Source organism: Carassius carassius, chromosome 32 (assembly GCF_963082965.1).
Source record: "Carassius carassius chromosome 32, fCarCar2.1, whole genome shotgun sequence".
In the NCBI taxonomy this organism is placed as follows: domain Eukaryota; kingdom Metazoa; phylum Chordata; class Actinopteri; order Cypriniformes; family Cyprinidae; genus Carassius; species Carassius carassius.
Window position 1 is genome coordinate 15,926,031 of NC_081786.1, and position 22,145 is coordinate 15,948,175.

The 22,145-nt window shown below is 36.7% G+C and overlaps 2 protein-coding genes across 5 annotated transcripts; one reads left to right on the top strand and one right to left on the bottom strand.

The window, feature by feature from the left end:
• Positions 1-410: 410 nt before the first annotated feature.
• Positions 411-18,927, top strand: LOC132112828 (phosphatidate phosphatase LPIN1-like). 2 transcript variants are annotated; one of them, XM_059520504.1, is made up of 22 exons: positions 411-523; positions 5,765-5,965; positions 7,314-7,409; positions 9,202-9,503; positions 10,880-10,969; positions 11,637-11,723; positions 13,153-13,282; positions 13,366-13,651; positions 13,753-13,846; positions 13,936-14,117; positions 14,546-14,639; positions 14,779-14,848; positions 15,448-15,525; positions 15,641-15,733; positions 15,893-15,954; positions 16,693-16,831; positions 16,917-17,065; positions 17,151-17,237; positions 17,323-17,475; positions 17,572-17,686; positions 17,766-17,869; positions 18,345-18,927. In XM_059520504.1, exons 1-22 carry the CDS (start codon positions 455-457, stop codon positions 18,484-18,486), a joined length of 2,823 nt encoding a protein of 940 aa, XP_059376487.1. In that variant the 5' UTR covers positions 411-454; the 3' UTR covers positions 18,487-18,927. The 2 variants fall into 2 exon arrangements, with proteins under 2 accessions (XP_059376487.1, XP_059376488.1); XM_059520505.1 differs by lacking the exon at positions 15,448-15,525.
• Positions 13,991-21,960, bottom strand: pfn4 (profilin family member 4). 3 transcript variants are annotated; one of them, XR_009425051.1, is made up of 6 exons: positions 21,751-21,960; positions 21,495-21,629; positions 20,611-20,716; positions 20,389-20,533; positions 14,570-14,653; positions 13,991-14,089 (listed from the first exon to the last, which is right to left on the bottom strand). XR_009425051.1 is itself a non-coding variant. In XM_059520506.1 (4 exons), exons 1-4 carry the CDS (start codon positions 21,862-21,864, stop codon positions 20,505-20,507), a joined length of 384 nt encoding a protein of 127 aa, XP_059376489.1. In that variant the 5' UTR covers positions 21,865-21,960; the 3' UTR covers positions 20,388-20,504. The 3 variants fall into 3 exon arrangements, 1 of the variants encoding a protein (XP_059376489.1); XR_009425052.1 differs by lacking the exons at positions 13,991-14,089; positions 14,570-14,653 and adding an exon at positions 16,729-16,856; XM_059520506.1 differs by lacking the exons at positions 13,991-14,089; positions 14,570-14,653 and having other exon boundaries at positions 20,388-20,533.
• Positions 21,961-22,145: the final 185 nt, after the last annotated feature.

Sequence of the window (22,145 nt, forward strand, 5' to 3'; positions counted from 1 at the left end):
GATTTCAAGTGTAGTAGTGTTTCATACTACAGTTCAATAAATGAGAAGTTAATACTTGTAACTTAGGTTTTAAATAATAAATTGCTACAACACTTCAAAGTCAAAGCAGAAATCAACTGTTGCCTGTCTCAGAGCAACACAGAATAGTTGCACTGTTACATGAATGAATCATTGTTTAGAACAAATTGTTTTAATGAATGATTCAATGAATCCCCTCTCTCAGAGCGTGCCTGACCGCTTGAAGCTCTTCATGCCAGGCCTCTCAAGTTTTGCCTGTGGACACCATTCCAAGAACACACTTGGTAAAATTAGTATACAAAAACACCTTCAAGCCCAGTATATAGCTCACTGCTCAGTTGGTAGCACAAGCATTGCTCTATATTGACTATAGTCTCAGCTTTAGTAAAGGCTTTAGTAAAGGCTTATTTCATATACGCGAGTGGATAATGGAAACATGATAGCAGGGGATCAGGTGGAAGGATACAATGAGAGATTCAGCCCAAATGAGACGAGCTGGACATGGGTAACACACAATGATTTGTCAGTTTAATATTCAGTATGATGGACTAAAACAATGAAAAATGTCTGTCTGGGATAGATATTATAGAAACATAATTTAATTAGTTTAATAGCTCTTCGAATAGCTTTAGTGTTTCATAGCATATTCTAAGTATTTTTGTGTTGATTGTGGCATAAATGATTGTTCTGAAATAATTATTTTCAAATAAGGTTCGCATTTCAGGAACAAATTATTAGCATGTTCTAACAAAAGTGTGTATAATATGCATGGGTTTGAGAAAATTTTCTAGAATTTTATATGATTTGCATATTTCTTATATTTTGATGTTTATTAATTAGTCTGTAAATTGTGAGGAGCTTTTGGCACCTGCACGTCAAATGTGCCGTTAGGCTGAACTGAGGGACGGTCCATTGGCAGAGACATGTTATGTGACCTAGAACCAAAGAGCATTGAGTGCGTCACTGTGTCAGATTACACAGGCATTTCCAAATAAACTGACCAGGTTTGCGCTCAACCTCTGAGCAAATGAATTCTTCAAAGTGTTTGGACGTCTGTACAATGTTATTATTCAACTAGAGTATTTTTAATAAGGGGTGACATAAGATGTTTAATTAAAGGTCAGGCAATGTCTGGAGAAGTATGCAGAATGCAGGTTAATAATAGGTGATGTAACTGAACCCCCTTTTGCAGTTACTGTAAGTACGGCTAGTGCTACGTCATGGCTGAAATAACTGATGTAAAGCGAGAGCCTGCTTGTGCTGAGACCAGGGAAACTGTTTTGCTGTTTGTTGAGAACAGGGTCTTTAGCTTGATTGACTATAAACAGACACCAGCATGATATTCCAGCCAAGCCTGTTCTTCGGTTAACACTTTTGCAATCTGAGTGGTGTGGTTCAGAAAAGACAAGAGGGTACACATTAAATTCTGAATATCTCCACACATGTTCTTTTATTGTGTTCCTGCAAGGTTCTTAAGTCCAGTGGTTCTCAACCAAGGAATTATAAAAATAAATAAATGAATAAATAAATAAATAAAGTTTTTAAAGATAGGCTAAAAACTACAAATGTCACTTTTTCCCTTTTGAAGAACCAAGGTTCCCTCACCTTCTTCCTCAAATATCCAGAAAAACCTATATATAGGTAGCCTGCCTCATACTGTATATTCAAAGAGTGATTTGGAGACCTGGAAAAGAAAAATTAATATTTTTCTTGTTATGCCAAACTGTAAAATATTGAGCATTTTCATCACTTATACTATATAATAGCTTATAATTCATGGGATGGTCTAAAAATGTCCATAGAATATAATCTATGAGTCATGAATCAGTATGATTGCAGAGTCTGCAATCATACTGTCTTGTAAATAATCTTTTTTTCCCCAGCAAATAATGATAAATTGTATTAATTGATTAATTAAATTAATCATCAAACCATTTTTATTTAATTTGATAGATTTTTAAAATCAGATTATAGTCATAATTCCTTATTAAAGGTTTGTAAATGTTCACACAATCTGTGGTGCATTGTCATATGTCATGCTCTCAAACATACTTTCACCACTTGTTTACAACCCAATCCATCATACTAACTGAGCAGGATCTTGTTTTACTGCCTGTAGTACATGCTGTACTGCCCTGGGATGTCAGGAATACAATGAAGCGATGCAGAAAAACAGGCCCCAATTCACTGAAGAGTCTCAGTGTCAATCTTCCCTCCTACAATAGTAATGTCAGCAGTTTAGTTAACACATGACCCCACATGCCTTGTGTCATAGACCCCTCTGGCTCTGATTGGTGGAGTTGGTCCAACCCAGGTGACTCCCCCTTCCTCCACATTAATGCATTCACTGGTTTTCTTGGGAATGTGTTTTCACAATCAGTCATGTGCTATAAGCTTATAGACTGCACTGTAAAGAATCATATGGGCAGGCTTTAAGAAAGATAAGATAATAATTAAGCTAAATATAGTGAATATTTGATCTATTTATGTACAAAGTATTGTTATGACTGACAATAGACAGCTAAACTAATCAAGACACAGTATGAAATGTTAATATTAGTTAACATTAATGTTTATTAGCACAAAGCATTGGTAGTCTCCTCCACGACCCCAGACTCTTTAAATCACATTCTCTGATTCCTACAGACCCCACCAGTGTATCTGGAATGTACTCTAGAGTTCTGGTGTATCCTGTGGAGAAATCAACAGATCATGATGAAATAGGTAGTGCATGCTGAGAGTACACTGTGCAATTGAATAGCTGGGCAGGCTTTGCTTTAACATGACCAAATTCTCTTAGGTTGTTTATTGCCTGAATAGCCCTTCAGAGAAACATACACTCATGCATATACTGTACACGTACCTTTGATTTCTTAAGTCACCCTTTTCAGAGAAAGCCAACAGTTCCAGCAGTTTAAACACACACACTGTCCTCTGAACCATTCAAACAAACACAAGGTCTGAAATTCCTCTCAAAGGACACCTGGGTTACCACAGTACATTACACTACACAATAACTGCTATATCGGAATGAGAAGAAATTATGATTTTAGTGGCATGTACAGCATCTAAACCAACATCCACACTATTTCTTAACAGTTTCTCTGTGCTGTTTTTCTTTTTGTCCCCATATGCAATTATGAACAAGCTGTATGAACCATTAAATACAAGCAAAACCTTTCAATTTTGACAGCTTGCAATGGTGGTGGAATAATAATCATCAAACCACCACTCAAGCACCCACGTATCTCTTTCTATGATTACAGTCACAGACACAAATGCTCATGCTTTTGTAAACAGATGAATGCCAGTTCAGCTGCTGCTGCTTTCCTGCCACGTGACAAAAATTGGGAGTGTAAAATCCATTAAATGCGTGCATTAAATGTAATGCATGGTCAGCATATTTCAAGACCGCAATGACATATTCAGCAAGGAATTATAATTAAATACAAATTAGACAGATAAATGAGGATTTCAGTCGATGCATTGACTGAATTAAACATTGGCTATTTAAAACGCAACCACAACAGTGAACAAAAATAGCCTCGGATAAACGTTAACTGCTTAAAAAACTGCTTTTTTTTAGTGCACAGGTAATGTTGACACACGTTTGCGGTGTCGAATAGCCAACGCTAGCGTTCTTGTCGCGTCGCATCGCATCAACAAAGTGTTTGATTGGTCTACTGTGTGGCAACGTCATGACTCCAACCCCAACCTTGAAAGACGCGTCGCGCGGATACAGTAGGCAGCTTCATAGACTGTAAATGGGGGTTTATAGCTGTTTGTCGCGTCGCGTAGCTAATAATGTAGATGGGTGCAAAGGGTTAACTGTGATGTCAGCTGCAGAGGCACGGACTGCTACTCACTGCAAACAGTTTCCACCCTGCTTTAAATACAACACCAACACAGACAGTCAGTGACCAGACAAAATACATGAGCGAAGAGCAGCGAGCATTGAGCATCAACCGGGTTCAGCCGCGTCCGAGGATCCGCTGAGTACTTTTGAATGGCTGTGACATCCTAACGCCTCTGCCGCATCCCACGTATGTATTACAGTATGTATTTCATCCCTCCCTGGCCTCTCACTTCCATCCTGTTTATAATCATTTGCAAAAGTAAATGCATGCACTTGTTTGGGTTAACAATGTGAAGGGCTTCTGTTTTTATAGCACAGCGGACGATTGTTTACATTCATTAGGTATGTGACTGTTAGGATCCGTTGTGCAATTATATATATATATATATATATATATATATATATATATATATATATATATATATATATATATATATATATATATGCATCATTATTCCTTTTTTTCTTTTTAATGTCCTTAGCATTGACCTCCTCGTCCTTTGGATGATATTCTATTTTAATTAGTTGAAATGAGTCTTAAAGTCTTTGTGATTAGGCAGTTATGCAGTAGTTATCCTGTAGCTCTAGTGTCAGATCAAGCATCATAGATGCACTGTACATTTGGATGCTTGTGCTATTGTTGGCACCAGTATCTAACAGCAGAACTATTGGAGCCATGTTAGTCCCATGTGACTATGTGTATTTGTGTAAATGTGCAGGATAATTCTGTTGCGTATGAACAATGAAGATTTACTTGAAGGATTTTACACAATTTCGGGGTTGAATTCAGGGGCAAATTATTTGGGCTAATAAGATTGTCAGGTTTTTCTAAAAGCCAGACTTTCCAGTCAGGGAAAACCTACAAAGATTAGTGAATTTTAAAACTGTGATTTCCAGGCAAAGTCTGTCATTAATATACAGAATATATGGCTTTGGCTTGAAATGTTTGACCACAGGCAGCTTCAGTCTGTCCGTTGAGGGTCATTTGTACAGAACTTAACGTAAATGTTTAATTCTGTTAATTCAGAAAATTGGCACCTGACAAACAAATGCAAATCCGGCCAGAAATCTAATTCTAAATAAATCCTTTCAGTAATCATGAACAGCTGGAGGGGTCATTGGGCAAGTCATTAAATTAATTGTTCAAAAAGTGCGGGAGCTCTTGAAGCATACAAAATAATTTTTCTTTCTTTCCTTCCCATTAATGCCAACTTGCTCTGCCTTGTTGGAAATACGCAAGCCCTAGCTTGCATATTGTAATAGTGCGCACACTATTTTTTTTTATTGCAGACACTTGCTATTAGCTAATTACTTTAAACATTACATGCTGTGCACAACAGAAAGACAGTAGTTTTCTGGGTTGGGTTTAATAACACTTTTTGAGCAACGTCATTGTATCTACTGCGTGCTGTCTTAAGGGGTTCTATGATCATTTACCTTTCACCTAAATTGCCAAAGAAATCTTGGCTTGAGTTGAGCAAGACTGCATGTTTTTATTAGACCTAGTTCACTCTACAGGTTTTTTCTTCACGGTTAGGGTTGCAACTGCAAAATTTTACACAGTCCTACAGGAGTGTTTATTATAGAGATGTTGAGCTTGATCATGCTCACTAAACACACACAGATGGCTCATCAAAATCACATTTGTCTTTACACACCTGTGCACTTTCACACAGTTATTACTTGTAGTGCTGAAGTTGACAGAGAATTATATAGCTTGGTTTAATGATAAAAAAGTACTTGTTTATTAACAGAAAAAAAATTACATATGAAAAAGCAGCACAGAACATTGAAAATTGTAACAATAAAACAATAAGGGAAAATTATAGGATTATTTTAAGGTATTGATTGGAATAGTTTTGTGTTAAGCTTGACCTCTCTCTATTTCAGATTCAGACTATGAACTACGTGGGCCAGCTAGCCGGTCAGGTTTTTGTGCAGGTGAAGGAGCTGTACAGAGGCCTTAACCCCGCCACCCTGTCCGGCTGTATCGATGTAATTGTGGTGCGTCAGCCCGACGGCACTCTGCAGTGCTCGCCTTTTCACGTCCGTTTCGGCAAGATGGGAGTTCTGCGCTCCCGGGAGAAAGTGGTAAGCACTATCACAGATATGCTTTAGGGTGGCAGCATATGAGATTTTCCATATTTTTGCAGCTTACCATTTCACTGATTCATTTTGTGTGTTAAAGGGTTTTTCACCTCCCAAAAATTATATTCTTTCATTTTTTACTTTTGAGGTCATGTGTCACACAAGCATATTCAAGCTTCTGCAAGTCCAATGAGTGTGTTTACATGCACGTTCTTAAACCAATTATGTTTGTGGTCAAAGCATGTGGTCACGTAAATATGGTAAACTGGTGGCATAAGGTCATAAACTTGACACAGTTGGATATTTACCCATTTTGTCCAGCATATAAACACCTTAACCTGCATCCACCTGCTGTGGACCATACACCTACAGCAAGTGTTTTGCACTAGAGGAGGGGGAAATTATATCACAAACTCTGAATTTTTCTTGACTAAAGAAATATAAGGTAACACTTTATTTTAAGGTGTCCTTGTTACACGTCACATGTACTTACTATTATAATAATATGAATAATTACATGGAAGTAACCATAAGCCAAACTTTTACCTTCACCCTAATCATAGTAAGTACATGTAGATGATAAATATTACTCCGTACTTAAATGTATAATGTATGTAAATGTATAAAGACAGAAGCACAGACTGGGACTTATGCCATGTTCCAGGCAACCCTAACCCATGTTTTTCCAACCTTCTACCTGTGAATAATCCTGACACAGGAGTCATCACCTGGGAATAATCAGATTTTTAATACAGTCTTGTAAACAATGTTTACTTCCATTACTAAGTTATTGATGTTGATGCAAACCAGTAAATCAGATTAATGCAATAAACTGATTGTTGGTAGTTATATCAGCCCATTGGTATGCATGTAAACATGCTCAATTAGGGTTGTTATCTTGCATCAACCAAGTCCAGTTTCAATTTAGGCTTCCGTTAACCATGTTTAAAGTCCACTATGTCTGTGCATTGATCAATAAATGTGAATAAAAGCCTAAATTAAATCTGTTCATCATATAAAAGTGATCCAGTCTCTCCAGAAGTCTTGGATTAAACTACTGTGTTCAAATGGATTACTTTTACAATGCCTTTTTGTACTTTTTGATGTGTAAAAAAATATAGATTGTGTGGACTTTAAATGAAGGGACAAAAAGGATAATATATATATATATATATATAAAACATAACTTGTGTTCTGAGGATAAATACAATTCTCACGAATATACTCTTTGAAGTTGTTGTTTGAAGATGGGATAAAATTAGCATTGTCACTGGCCTTGTGTTGCACATGGCTTACTGTTGTAAATTGCCTTTATTATAGTGACAGCATTCCATGTTCCATTTCTCCTCAGGTTGACATTGAGATAAATGGGGAGCCGGTCAGCTTACAGATGAAACTAGGTCAAAATGGAGAGGCATTCTTTGTCAAAGAAACAGAAAGTGATGAGGTGAGTACCGGCGTACCAAACAATAAATCATGTAGCTCTGCTTTTATTGCGGCCAAGAATTATTGTGCACTGAGAAATGTAACATGAGGTATGCAAGTCTTATCATGAGTATAGCTTGAAATCTGAACTTGTTTTCTGGAAACAACCCAGCTGCATGCATTCTGTTACCCAAGCTTGAAAACTTTGCTCTAGAACAGACTCTTTGAGCCAAGGGCACTGTTGTTCTGTCTGCAACGGCACCATCTTTATGCTTCCCAAGCTTGGAAGCAAAAGCCAGCCAATTTAAAGGGCAAAGTAATGTACCAGAGAAAAGCCCTGAACACTGTCCGACTGCTAAGATAAGAAAAGCTCTGTCCATGTATGTCGGTTATCCTCATGGCTTAGTCTTTCAAACTTCCTCATTACTTTCTGACCACAGATGGTTTCTTGCTCATCACAGGCACAAATGCCTTAGATGAATATCTGCTGAGGTACACTGCATTGGGTAATTGCTAGAATGGTTGCCCTTTTCCTGTGATCCCTCAACATTTGCCTTGTGTTATTGTGTGCTTGCTAAATTGTGTTATTCTTTATGCCAGCAGAATCCGTCTATATGTCTGAACCGTTTTAGATGTTTGTGCTTCATTTAACTAAATATAACCAGTAGCAAACAGAGAGCTATCACTGGATTGCATTCACCAGAGAAACTTGAATACCATAATTTATGTTAATATGATATTCTGTTATGAATATAAGTGTAACAGTTCTAGAGAAGGACACTGAATACATTGAATGCTCTGGTGTAGCATTTTAGGAGATGAACTTATGCTGATGTAATGGCACTTGTATTGAAAGGTATGTATTGAAATTAAATTGTATAAAATAAAAAAAAGCTAATATTTAAACTATATTAGTTTCATGCATATATTAGTATATTGTATCTTATAGTAAAAAGCAATGGGAAACCAAGGTGTACAGTACTGCGTTCATGTAATGTGGCAGTTACTGCTAAGGCTAAGATTTGTATGTTTTATCTTTTTCACTGAAGTCCAGTGAATTTGGGATTAAAGCTCCTGAAAGGGTTTTTTTTTTTTGTAATACCATACACAAAATGTCAGATGACATATATTACTTAAATAGGTATCCTGATAAATCACATTTTTCTCTGTGGCAGGCTGGCAGCCGAAGAATTTGTAAAGGGTAGAAAATAATCTATATTAGCCATTCAGACTTGGATTTGACCCTCTGCCAAGCTCAACCAATGGCATTAGTTTGGGGTGCAACTAATTAACTAACTTTAACCTGTCCTACTCTAAAGAAAGTGAAAGTGCTCAAGAACTCTGGTTTTCTGTATTAGTTATTGTGATGGTTCCTGCTGTTGACTATAGTCAGCGTATATGTTGTGGAGATGATGTTTAGCAGAGCTAGAGTTAATAATGCTCTGTCTGTTTGAATGGAAGTGATAACTGATGTATGAGCTGGTTGTCTGTTTCTCAAGGGCAATTGAGTGACATAAAAAACTGAACATTATACTATCATATATTAATGGTCAGCCATGCACTTATGTCTCATGAAACCATGACTTGGAGACAGTTCAAAACTGTGCACGTGCATGAGTTTGTTTGTAATTTAACATGTAGTGATATGTCACAAGGCATTAGGGTCACATTATTGTGCTTCTGGGATTTAAGTGGAAAGTCAAACCAAATCAATGGCTACAGTCTACATTCGTGGTTATATGAGTGAATGGTTGTGTTTGCAGATATACAGATGTTTTCCTCCACATTTAGGACTATTATTACTCTCCCTACAGGAGATGGTGCCGTCCCACTTGGCTACATCGCCCATAATTTCAGAGGGCTCTGCCCTAATGCAGGCCCAAGTTGGAAAAGGCATGTCCCGTTTCTCTGACTCTGGAAACGAAACCTCCATTCAAACCCTGGGATCCATGCAGGCCCCTTGTGACAGTTCAATAATGAAGAAGCGAAGGAAGAGGAGGAGAAAATCTCAAGTAGACAGCATGAAGCGAGAGGACAATGGAGACTTTTCGGAAGATGAAGACATGTTTCCCATCGATATGAGTTCTGATGATGATACAGAGACTACAGGAAGCAGGTCAGAAAAAACAGAAGATATGGGGAAAGTTTTTATTCTGATAAATAATATTCCAAATGACATTCATGTCATTCCAAACCTGTATGAGTTTTTTTTTTAAATACAAAAAGCTGAATTTTTTTACAACATCCATGCCATACTTTTGCATACCAGGGGCTGCCAAACATCAAAACTATAGAAGTAGACCATATGGCTTTGCACATTCTAATTTAGCACATTGCAAATGGATTTGAGACGTGTAATATAATTAATGTATAATTGACATTTTTTGTGCTTTTTTTAATGTATGTGAGAACATAAATGAGTTTTGAGTGCTGAGATGAATGGTGTTTTTTGAAGTATGACAGCCCCGGGTCACCATTCACTTTCATTGTATGTGGGTAAATGGGGATAGTGGTCTTGCCAAGATCTCACACGGAATCTAAATCCCACTTTTCTGCGGGCTCAACTTGGCAGGAGCTGTGAAGCTTATCTTATTTCCTGCATAGTGCATAGAGAGCATACAGAATTTAGGACAGAACAGATGGTTCTGATAATGCAGAGAGATCCTCCTTCTCATAACCCATTTGAAAACACTGCCAATTGTGTGATTGCAGTGGCATAATTATTTTGCTGCTAGTTTGCTGGAATGAATCCAGTTGCAGTGGTATTGTGATGTGGGCTGTCTGTTTGTTCACTCCTCGAATAAGCTCTCCAGTGGAGAGAGGGAGAGGGGCTAAGTGGAGAAAAAGAGGTTGCCAGTCCTATTGCTGAAGTAAACAAGTGGCTCAAACAGCTCCTCCAATGTTTTTCCACGAAATTCATGAAACCATGCCAATTCTGGCTCCAGCTCGATGGGAGTCCTTTGTAATGTTGGGCAATCTAGCATTACCCCCACATATCTAAGAAAAGAAATTATTTGCAATATAAACCAGTTTAACGACATAAACATCCTTTTCCCTTCTTTCACTCCCAGTGGACGACAAGTTATGTATTTTATCTGTTCAATCGGTATTAGCAAGTTAAAAGGTCCAACTTTTAGTGCACTACATGCTTTGCATTACCAAGAATCTGTTTCCCAGGTACCAGTAATAAATTCAAAAAGTGACGGTAAAGGCCACTGACAAAACACTGTGTCAGCTGGGAATGAATCTAAACTCAGGAATGTGTTGCTCGGCAAAGCGGCAGTTTGAATCCAGCTCTTTAGAAACCCCACAATGCTCTCTGTCTTCATGGAAGAATGAGCCTGTTGATGACAAGCACTGCAGATTATCCCTGGCTATATCTATACGCATGAAGTAAAAATGTACTTTAAATGTAAACAATGTCTTACTCTTAACTTTTGCAGATATATATACACTTACGTATATGTTTGCATATACTGTATGTGTTTTCAGAGCCATGTCTCATGAACTATTTGCTGAGCAGATGAAAGGAACTAGCAGCACATACACACAGTATGAAAGGAGCTGGACTGCTGTTCAAAGGTATGCCACTTAAGACTCCCTACTTTCAGCCACTTAGTCAAGTCGAACTCAATTATGAAAAACAAAGTCACAATTGCAAGATATATAAAGTTGCAAAATTGCAATAAAGAGAATGAACACACAATGTATATAATACATAGCAAAAGAGACAACAATGTACCACGACTAGTGGTTATCGTTTACATTTCAAAGAAGAAAAAAAAACAGAACTGTATTTGTGCCTGTCAGTTGAATTAATTAATCTAAACGAAAAACTACAGTGCCAACAATTCAGTGAAAAGACAGTAAGATGTCTATGAAGTGAAATCCAAATCCAAAAACGTGTACATCTGTATCATATTGTATTTGATTACACGTAAAATAAATATTCAGGCCAACAGGAATGTTTCTCACACCAGTAAACCCAGTATATGCTGTATTGCTGACTGTAACCGAGACCGGACTGAAGGCTTTATCAATTTATATTGATCATCATCAGCAAACTGTTCCCACAGCTACAATATGATGATTAAACTTATATATCATAATACACACAATACATGCCAATACATTCCGATGTATTTATTTTACAACAGACTATTATGCTTATATTGTATATTATTTATTATTGTATGACATTCAAAATAATAGACATTTGAAAAATACATCTTTGTTTTCTGACCCACAGCAAAGGTTTGGAGAAGATCTGCACCTTTCATTCAGGATTGTCCATTTCCTGCCCTCAACAAACAGCCATGTTTCAGTCCACACCTAGGTAACCACTGCTGCCACTATAGAAGAGTAATTCAATTTGAAACAAAGCCATAATGTGTGGGTCAATATCACTGTATGGTGTCTTTTGGTGTCCTGCAAATAAACAACTCATTTGCCATGATAACTTAACATAAAAATGAATTTGAAAGGCTGTGTTATATTAGGCTAAGTTTTTTATATTTATAACAAAAGCTTTACTGGGCTCTTTAGATACTTTTTCTAGATATTTTTTTGGTTTTTGTAAGAAGATGCGTGTTATTTTGCTATGTCGATGCAATGCTCATTAAATTTGAATGATAGTAGAATATTGTCAAATAAGAGAATTAAAAAATTATCATATTAATATTTTGTTAAATAATAGATTACTCAATTTGAGTTTATTAATTATTTGGTAATAAAAACTTCTTTTTTTTTTTTTTTTTTAAAGAAGAGTTTGTCCATTTTCTTTCAATGGTTGTCCACCCTTTCTCATTGGGGAATCCGCCCCTTTAAGAAAAGGCCATCCCCTTTAGTGACATCAGGACAACAGATTTTTTTGTCTCTTCAGTGGTGGGAATTTAAACAGCTGAGGTGAAATTTGTTACTGACTTTTCAGTTGACAAATTTTCTTCATCTGAGTTTGCTAACTTGCTTTGCCAAAGCTCAACATGTCCACCCTGTTGGCATAAAATATGCCAGAATTGATACAAATACAGTATTTTCAAAATATGTATGTTTAAATATACCAAATTCTCTTCAACAACCAGACTAAATATTTAGCTAGTAACAGTTTGTTGTAAGCTAATAGGCTAACTGAAGATTAAAATGTCCACTCTGTCTTTGTTCCAAAATGTGAACATAGTATTCATTTGTAGCTAATATTGGTCAAAACTAAAATAAATTGGGGCTGGGGGAATCAATGTGATTGAGGGTGTAATTTTATGATTATTATTATTATATATATTTTAATAACCCTGTTTAGGAATGGGACATCATACCTTTTAAAAAATATATAATTTGCGTTTTAGTTTTGCAATGAAAACTTATTTAAAAGTAATATATATCCATGACAGAGATGACATATCTTATAGTTTATGCTTTAAATAATGCCTCATGATGTGGATGGGAGCTCAGCTAATATGTTTCTATAGGACTTGAGTGTATACTATTTATGATTTGACAGCAAGCGAATGGGAAATTAAAACCAAAATGTTTGAGTATTTTGAGGGTTGAAAGGCACTCTATGGTGATATTGACCCTTGTATTAAAAAGCCCTACATTTCTCTAGTGTATTGTCCAATTGAAAGATTTTTTCCTGTTTGTCAAGCATAGAATTTAGTTTTGCAGGACAAAGAATTAAAAGTTGAAGGCATTGGTCCTAGCTTATTTCACAACAGCTGTATAAATACAAATCTACAGTTAATTCAAATGTCTGTCATTTTTCCCTACAGCAGCCCAAATGGCTCCTTGCCATCTACACCCAAAAGTGACTCCGAATTGCTGTCCAGTCAGAGGAGCGGAGGGAAACCAGACAACCCTGAGATGCTTTGGACGTGGGGAGAGCTGCCTCATGCTGCCAAAGTATAATAATCACAAGACATGCCACATAGCAACAACCAATTAACAAATGTGAAGCGACTAACTTCATCTTTCTCTTTCCACAGCCGTCATTCCTGCAGCCCATGTTGGAGCCCATGGTTGTGACCCCAAGATCAATCCCACCATCTGAAAGCACACACTTCAGAGCCATCTCTGTGGATGTGATGGTGGAGTCTCACAGCAGTGATGTCTATGTGGCAGATCTCAGGGTTGGAGAGCTAACATCTGCCGCTGCTGTAGATGTGGAGGCCATCAGTGCAGCCGCCCATCTTATCACAGACCCAGAAGAGGGGCGGCACAGTCCTGGAGCTCATGCCATTAGAAAGACAGACTCTCCATCCAAGAAAAAAGGTAAAGAGCATTAAGGCTTTAAAAATGCCTTTTTATGATTAACTTACAAAGCAAAACGTATTCGGCTAAAACATATAATGCCACCCTACATTGATTCCTAGACAAAAGGAGCCGACACTTGGGATCAGATGGAGTGTACCTGGATGACATCACAGAGTTGCAGCCTGAAGTGGCAGCCTTGTACTTTCCAAAGAGGTACAAGTTCACTTGTTCATTTATGATCCAGGTGTAATGTGAGTATTTTAAATGATTTTTAATTGTCAGAATGATTTTGTGTTGTTCAGTGATGGAGCAACTTCTTCGAGGGGCGGGGCAGATTCGAGAAGTGCCAGTCAGTCCCCTCAATCAGTAGGCAGCAGTGGGATGGACAGTGGAGTGGACAGCTTTTCTGACCAGTTAGGAGACTTGCCTCATATTGCCATCTCTCTTTGTGGAGGACTGACAGAAAACAGAGAGATCACTAGAGGTGAAAGAACAAGTTGTGATGTACTGTAAACTACTAGTAAACAGTTTGGGGTTGGTCATATTTTTTAATGTTTTTAAAAGAAAGAAGCTCATTTATTTGATAATTTGTTTTGATAATAGTAAAAACAGTTAAATTGTTAAATATTGTTGCAGTTAATTTAACTGATTTATATTTTAAAATATTTTAAAAAGTAATTTGATGTAAAATGTCATTACTGCCACCTTTGAACAATTTTTTGTCAACTTTAAACTTGATGAATCGCTTTTGCATTAAACCTTACTGACCCCAAAGCTTTCAATGGTTAGTGTAAAATAATGTATTTTCAGTGGCTGTTATGTTATTCTGTAGGCTCTTTATTAATATCCTGTTTTTTCTAGATTTCATTAGCTAGGGGAGTAAATAGAGTTTTTACAATCTTTCATTCACAGAGGAATTTGAGGAGCGAGCAATACCTTATCAGGAGTTTGCAGATAATCCATCTATCATTGATGATCCCAACCTGGTCGTAAAGATTGGCACTAAGTATGTCACACATCCTGCCACATAAAAACATTTAAATAACGTCATTCATCAAAATGGTGTCAAAATACACCTAAACTTACAATTAAGTGTTTTATTACATTTGTCAATTATTTCAGCACATTTTGTTCTCTCCACGAAGGTATTATAATTGGACCACGGCCGCTCCTATCGTACTAGCCATGCAGGTTTTCCAGAAGCCCTTGCCAATGGTAAGGACTGCATAAACAACACACACATACATTATAGTAGTTTAAATAAAGCTTGTTAATATCAAAGTCAAACATTGATTGCCCAGTGATGTACATGTACTATATGTAGGTGACTTAAACTAAATTAGTATGTGAAATTAAACTACTAACTTAATTACTTGTTGAGGGTTGGATTCACGCCCCCTGCAGGTGGATTACAGTACAACAAGGAAAATGTTTATTTGAAAACATCATTGTCCGTCATATACAGTTATACATGTCTCACTTTTTTTATTTATAATAATTTGGACACCTTTGCTTATTTAGGTTTTTATTTAAAAGTCAGCACTACCTCAGTACAAACCACATAAATAGCACAGTTTAAATAGGTAAATGATGAAAAATATTAAAGTGGTAGAAAATACAGTTTTGTTTCCGTATTGTTCGTCTTCTCAAGTGTTTCATGGCTTTTTAAAGTCCTTTTGTATACTACACCCCGGCTCTCATGGTACTCCAGGGCATTTAAATTTGTCTCTTCCCTCCTCCCTGTTTTTCTTCTTTTTTTTTTCTTTTTAATTGATCTTCCCTCATCCCATCCCATTGTGCGCCATTGCGCTAAGAATTCCTGTCTGAGTTACATCTACTCTGCTCTTGGTTTCTTCACATACTGTTTTCCTAGCGTGTTCGGCTCTAGTCCTGTATGTCTTTGTGGATTTGTGTTGATTTTATTAGCTGCATGTTTGTTCAGTCACAGTCATCCTGTCATTTAGTTTTTGAGTTTTGAGTATCAGGGGCTCTGTGCGTTTGCTCCAGGCCACAGTGGAGAACATCATGAAGGAGAAGATGCCCAAGAAAGGAGGACGCTGGTGGTTTTCATGGCGGGGCAGAAACAACAGCTCCAAATCGGTAAAGTTGCATTATCGCATAAAGGAAATCATTTTGAATTGAATTAAGGGGGTGAAACGACACCAGATTTACCACAAGACTTTTTGACTTGGCAGGTTTGCAAATATTATATATGCAAAAAAACATGCAAATGAGTTACTATCATTCCTACTGCAACAGGAATCAGCATCTGACCAGATTGAAGGCGGAGAGGATTCTTTAAGAACAGCATCTGTGAGCAGGTACCTGATGTTTCATATTTAGAAAAACACAGCATTGTTCTGGCTAATAGATTAAAGGGTACCTCTTAGCATATTTCAGCTGAAGTACAGTTGTATAAAAAATAACACCAAATACAAGAGTAGAAACTGAGTCGCCTCCACATTCCTCTGTCAGGGTTTACTAAAAACATGCAGTGAAGAATTAGTGCTGAAAAGGCATGGACAAAGTTATTTTTTTGCCTAACCTTATTGAATATGCATTTGTAGGAACTTCCCTTTCAGACGCAAAAAGTATGGGAGGAGAGTATTCAAATGAATCACGCATGAGTTTTAACACAATTTCTCATCAAATTACTGGTTTTTGCATATTTATTTAACCCCCCCTCAAAAAAAAAGCATGTCGTAAAACAGGCAGTAATTTGTGCAGCTCTTGGTAGATCATTTTGGAAATGAACTGGCTGCATCTGTGTTCTTTAATGTTCAAATTGTCAGTAAATTACCCGTGGAATTTTCCCCTCCAATCAGCACTTTTAAGGAATTGTGCTATGGAAAACACTAATTTGCCCTGTTTAGTAAATCTGGCCCTTAAACAGAAATACAGTTTTTTGTACTGTACATTTAAGACTTCTGTAGACAGTAACAATCAGGTTTTAGAATAGGAACTCAATTTTGTTTCTTATCAAACAAAACATATTTTAGAAGACTGAGAATGTAGATTATGTATAGAGTATAGATTTTGACTGGTGGTATTGTTCATAGATTAAAGGATGAATCATCATCCAGTGAAGATGACAGTGGAGGTGCTAAACAGAATCCTGTGAGCAATCAGCCCGAGGTTCTCCACTGCACTGGAGGCCACTGCTACAGGAAGACACTTCGTTTGTCCTCAGAACAGCTAGTAAGCGTCTCATTTTCCATAAAGCCTGTAAATTCAGTCACAGAATAGGTTATGGAAACCCACACTACAAGCATATTCCTCACAGGCCAGTCTGCACTTAAAAGATGGCCCCAATGATGTGGTCTTCAGCGTCACCACCCAGTATCAGGGCACCTGCCGCTGTGAGGGCACCATCTATCTGTGGAACTGGGATGACAAGATAGTGATTTCAGATATCGATGGCACCATCACAAGGTGAGACTACTCAACGCAACTTTCTGTGGCAATGTAATGGGCTTGTCAGATAAAGGTACAGTCTAAATTGCAAAATCTTCTTCAGGTCTGACACCCTGGGACACATTTTACCCACTCTGGGTAAAGACTGGACCCATCAGGGCATTGCCCGACTCTACCACAAAGTCAGCCAGTGAGTCCCACACCACACATGTGAGCAAAAAGATTTTTGGCCCATTTTAAAATGTCTAATATATCTAATTATCTTTGTCTAACAGGAATGGCTACAAGTTTATGTACTGTTCAGCTCGGGCGATTGGCATGGCTGATATGACCCGGGGTTACCTGCACTGGGTTAATGAAAGAGGCACCATGCTACCCATGGGACCTGTGCTGCTTAGTCCCAGTAGTCTGTTATCTGCATTTCACAGGTTGTAACACACACAAAACATGTATAATTTGTATAACATGTAAAACTGAGAGAATGCCTAATTAAATGTTACTGATGTCTTTTCTTTTAATTTCAGAGAGATCATTGAGAAGAAGCCAGAAAAGTTTAAAATTGAATGTCTGACCGACATTAAAAACCTGTTCTATCCAAGCACAGAACCCTTCTATGCTGCTTTTGGAAACAGAGAAACAGTAAGTACTAGTAGCAAGAACTGCTAACATTACCTTCATCTGATATATACACATTTCTAAGGAATGTTCTTCTCTCCAGGATGTTTATTCATATAAAGAGGTTGGAGTGCCTTTGAACAGAATATTCACTGTGAATCCTAAGGGAGAGCTCATCCAAGAACATGCAAAGACCAACATATCATCGTAAGTGATTGCAGCAGTTCTGGATCAAATGAAAACGTGTCTGTGTCTCATTGTTAAAGAAAGAAAAAGATCAATTGTAATAAAACTAACCCTGCTTTGTTTGTTTGGTACATCATTTGTATTATAATTATCTCATTTTTTAATTTGTCATTTAAATGCATTCAGACATTTGTATACTTTTGATTGTTTTTGTCATTTCCATCATCAAAAATTAAAAGAAAAACTACTATTTTTTGCATAAAAAGCCTGTTTTAAAATTATTTATAATTATTATGTATAATAATTAAGCTCCTATTTCCTTCTAAAGTCTCATTTAAATGCATCTGGACATTTCACATTTAAATATTTATAATACTATTACATTATCAGCAATTATTCTCATTAGAATCTAACAGTAGATAATTTAGTAGTGTCTGATAGTTTGAAATTTGTCAGTCTGTCAGTAAATTCATCTGTATATTCTTGTGTGTTTTAGTTACGGACGTCTATGTGAGGTTGTGGATCATGTCTTCCCTCTTCTGATAAGAGGGAACACCACCGACTTCCCTTGTTCAGACACCTGCAGCCAGTTCACCTTCTGGAGAGATCAGTTACCAGAGGTAGACAAGCAGGATTAACATACCGAGAGCAGCTAAAAGGACATACAGTTCTGTAAAAAGATAGCATCCCCTACAAACTCAGCTCTGATGCTACACTGCCATAGATATTCCTCTACGCACAAGCAACTTAGCACTTTGCAGACCATATGCCGCCATCTTCCTGTTCCTTAATTATTTGACATTTTTTACAAACATTTATCATTTCTGTGTGTGCTAAAATTTTGTTTTACTGGAAATAATCTGGTAGCATATTACACAGCTCATATTAGGGAATTTTTTGTTTATTGATGAGGTTACAGTTATTTTAAAGTGGCAAAAGCATTATTCATAACCAACAAGACAATTACATTATGCTATTAAAAAAAATGTCTAATGGCTTTGTCCAAGGTTGTAAAGATGTATGAGGGAACAGTTATTTTAGTACATAGTATAACAAGTTTTTGAGCATTTGTTATAAAACATGCTGAGAGAAATTTAAAAGTTTCATCAAACTAAAAAATTAAAAACAGTAAATAAACTCAGATGTAGGTATAAAGCCAGTTTAGTATTTCTCAGGTGATACAGAATTTACTCAAGGTAGTCTTTTGAAACTTAAAGTGACCTTTCATAACAAAAAAAAATATTACTGTCAGTCTTCTTTTTTTTTAACATCTAAATTATTTTACTACTCCATTTCCTTAACAACAAAACAACAAACGCAAGTGGATCGATCTTAATTGTGCATCCTGAAGACCTTTTTACCACATGCACACTTTACATTTTGCCAAATGCTTATTATTATGTGATAACTTTGCATTCCTTATTATTTGGGTGTATTTTATGTAAAGTTCATAACTCTGACCAGCAAATATGAATCATGCAGAAAAACTGAAACTAAACAAAAGCAAACAACAATGCAAAGAACACTCAGGTCATGAAGTATTTCCTACCTGTATTAATTCCTTCATATCGATGTCATATTTAATCTTACTCATTTTCATAATATATATATAAACACACACACCTGAGAATTATGTAATTATGTGCTTATTTCAATCATTAAGTATATAACATCTCCTGATTAATGGTGCATACTATTATTGTGTTAATTTTCTTTTATTTTCTAAATAATCTTTATATTCTACCAACACCTTTACCCAATTGTGTGTATTATTTCTATCCTATTAAAGGATGACATGGACTGTGTATTATGAAATTACTGTATGCTGAAATATGTCTCTAGTAAATGAATAAGGTTTTTGCGTGATACGTAAATGGTCAAGCTCTTGCTTATTCTTAGGTCTGTGGTTTTCCATGGTTATCAAGGAGCACATTAAATAAGCACTGATATGATGCATGAATGATAAATGGGCTTATGGCATTGATTTGAAAGAACTGTGTATTTTAACGTATTATTGTTCTGCAATGAAAAAACAGAGTATATAGTAAAAGATGTGTGCAACATGAAAATGCAAATTGTACTGATCTTTAATTGGTTGACTGCTACAAACTTCAACACTGTGAATGATCAGGTCAAACATGATAGATTTGTTTCTGCTCTTTCTATCTGTCTTACAATATATTAACATCTTCAGTTCATTGAGATTTCTAATTCTAAACAAAAAAGCTGAATAATATAAGACTGTGTAACATGTTCACTGTTTATATGAATGGTAACACAAATAACATTCAGTTGCAATAGCTTTTGTTCTGTTTGCAGTCTCTATGGAGTTTTATATTCTTTCTGTGAAAGATCTTGTTGCCTAAGTTGTGGCAGTTGAGTTTGTTTGTCATTATGTTTAGTGTTGAGATGTAAAACTACAGTCGTGTGTATATTTTAGGATGCTAAATCTCAATGTGTAAATTAAAATCCCATTACATGAATCCAAAAACATGCTTTTTATGTTTCTTGTTTATCTGTGTCATACTGAAACAACCTACCTCGGTGTTACTGTTACTAAACAGATTGAGTATAGTCAGTCCATAGTTTCTCATCAATAGTGTTAAAAATCCCACTGAATAGATTCTTCACCTCTTCTGGTCTTATACGACGAGCTTCAGTTTCCCTTTTCACGCAGATACTCGGCTAAAATAAAAACATTATTATCAGATAGTTGAGCAGAAAAGTTTATTTTGAACAATGTGGATAAAATTTGAGCCCACCTAGTTTCTCAACTGCTTCGACACAGATACTTGGATACATGTTCTGTGAATATGTGGCAACAATCACATACAGTGCAGTTCTCACCAATATCAGACCATGTCCTTCCTACACAAAAACAGGAAAGAAAAATAAATAAATCAGTGTATGATGTGATGACATGATGAAATATTAATGATGTGTTTACATTTGTTTGATCTCGTCATTAAAAATATCCAGTTTATACAGACACCGTTTTCATTTTTGAATTAAAGTTTGATTTGTTTGTTTTACTTCCCAAAAATGTTGAAACTGGTGTTGTTACTGTCTAGAGAGGAAAAAAATTCGTTGGCATTATTAATTTGATATATTTTTTATTCATTTTTTAAAGATGAACCAGTTTTGTAACTAAAAAAACTTGTACAATGTAAAAAAAAAAAACGGGGCAAATGAAACGGAAATCTATTCAAAGGGACGCGCTAAGTGCCTTAACGTTAAAAAAAGTGAAGTGACATTCAGCCAAGTATGGTGACCCATACTCAGAATTTGTGCTCTGCATTTAACCCATCCGAAATGCACACACACAGAGCAGTGAACACACACACACACGGAGCAGTGGGCAGCCATTTATGCTGCGGCGCCCGGGGAGCAGTTGGGGGTTCGATGCCTTGCTCAAGGGCACCTAAGTCGTGGTATTGAAGGTGGAGAGAGAACTGTACATGCACTCCCCCCACCCACAATTCCTGCCGGCCCGGGACTCGAACTCACAACCTTTCGATTGGGAGTCCGACTCTCTAACCATTAGGCCACGACTTCCCTCATTGCATTGACTGGGTTTACATGTTGGAAATGCGTATTTTTGAGCAGGTCTGATTAATTATAAGAGTATATTTGGTGTGTTACCTACACATTTAGTGTATATGGAGTGTTTGTCGGCACGCACACAGGTGTAGTGTTTGCTCCTGAAGTCGAGTCCTCTCTGCCTCGTTACATTCACCTGCTTGAATGCGTCTAGAAACGTCTGAGTTTGTTCTGGACCGAACTGTTTTAAGAGAGTAAACTGATTCATCTAAATGGAAATGTCTGTTGTAAACAAATATAATCGATAAAACCTTCAATGACACACGTTTGTCTGCCAGAATGTAGAGATGCAGTAAACTTACTGTAATGTTGGACGCTGCCCTTACGTCGCCAGTTCTCGCCACAAATATCGCTGCGGACTCTACATGTTTTGTGTCGATGAGACTGCCTTCTAATAACTTTGGAAATGGGTTCATATTTATACGTAACTCATAAGCTCAGAAAGTGCTCGAAACTTTTATTATACATGTTGTGCATTCACAACAACAAAGTTGGTGAACGCTGTCGCCCTTAACAACCGCGCGACTCATGAATATTAACAGAGCCCTAATTAATATTCATGACTATTGACGTATGACTGTATATAAACTTGTCCTCTTACAACAAATAAAACATTTAATTTGTAGTGAAGACAATAACCCATTAAACTTTACAGTATTTTCATTTTATTTGCATCTGAAACCTGATTTTGTTGCAC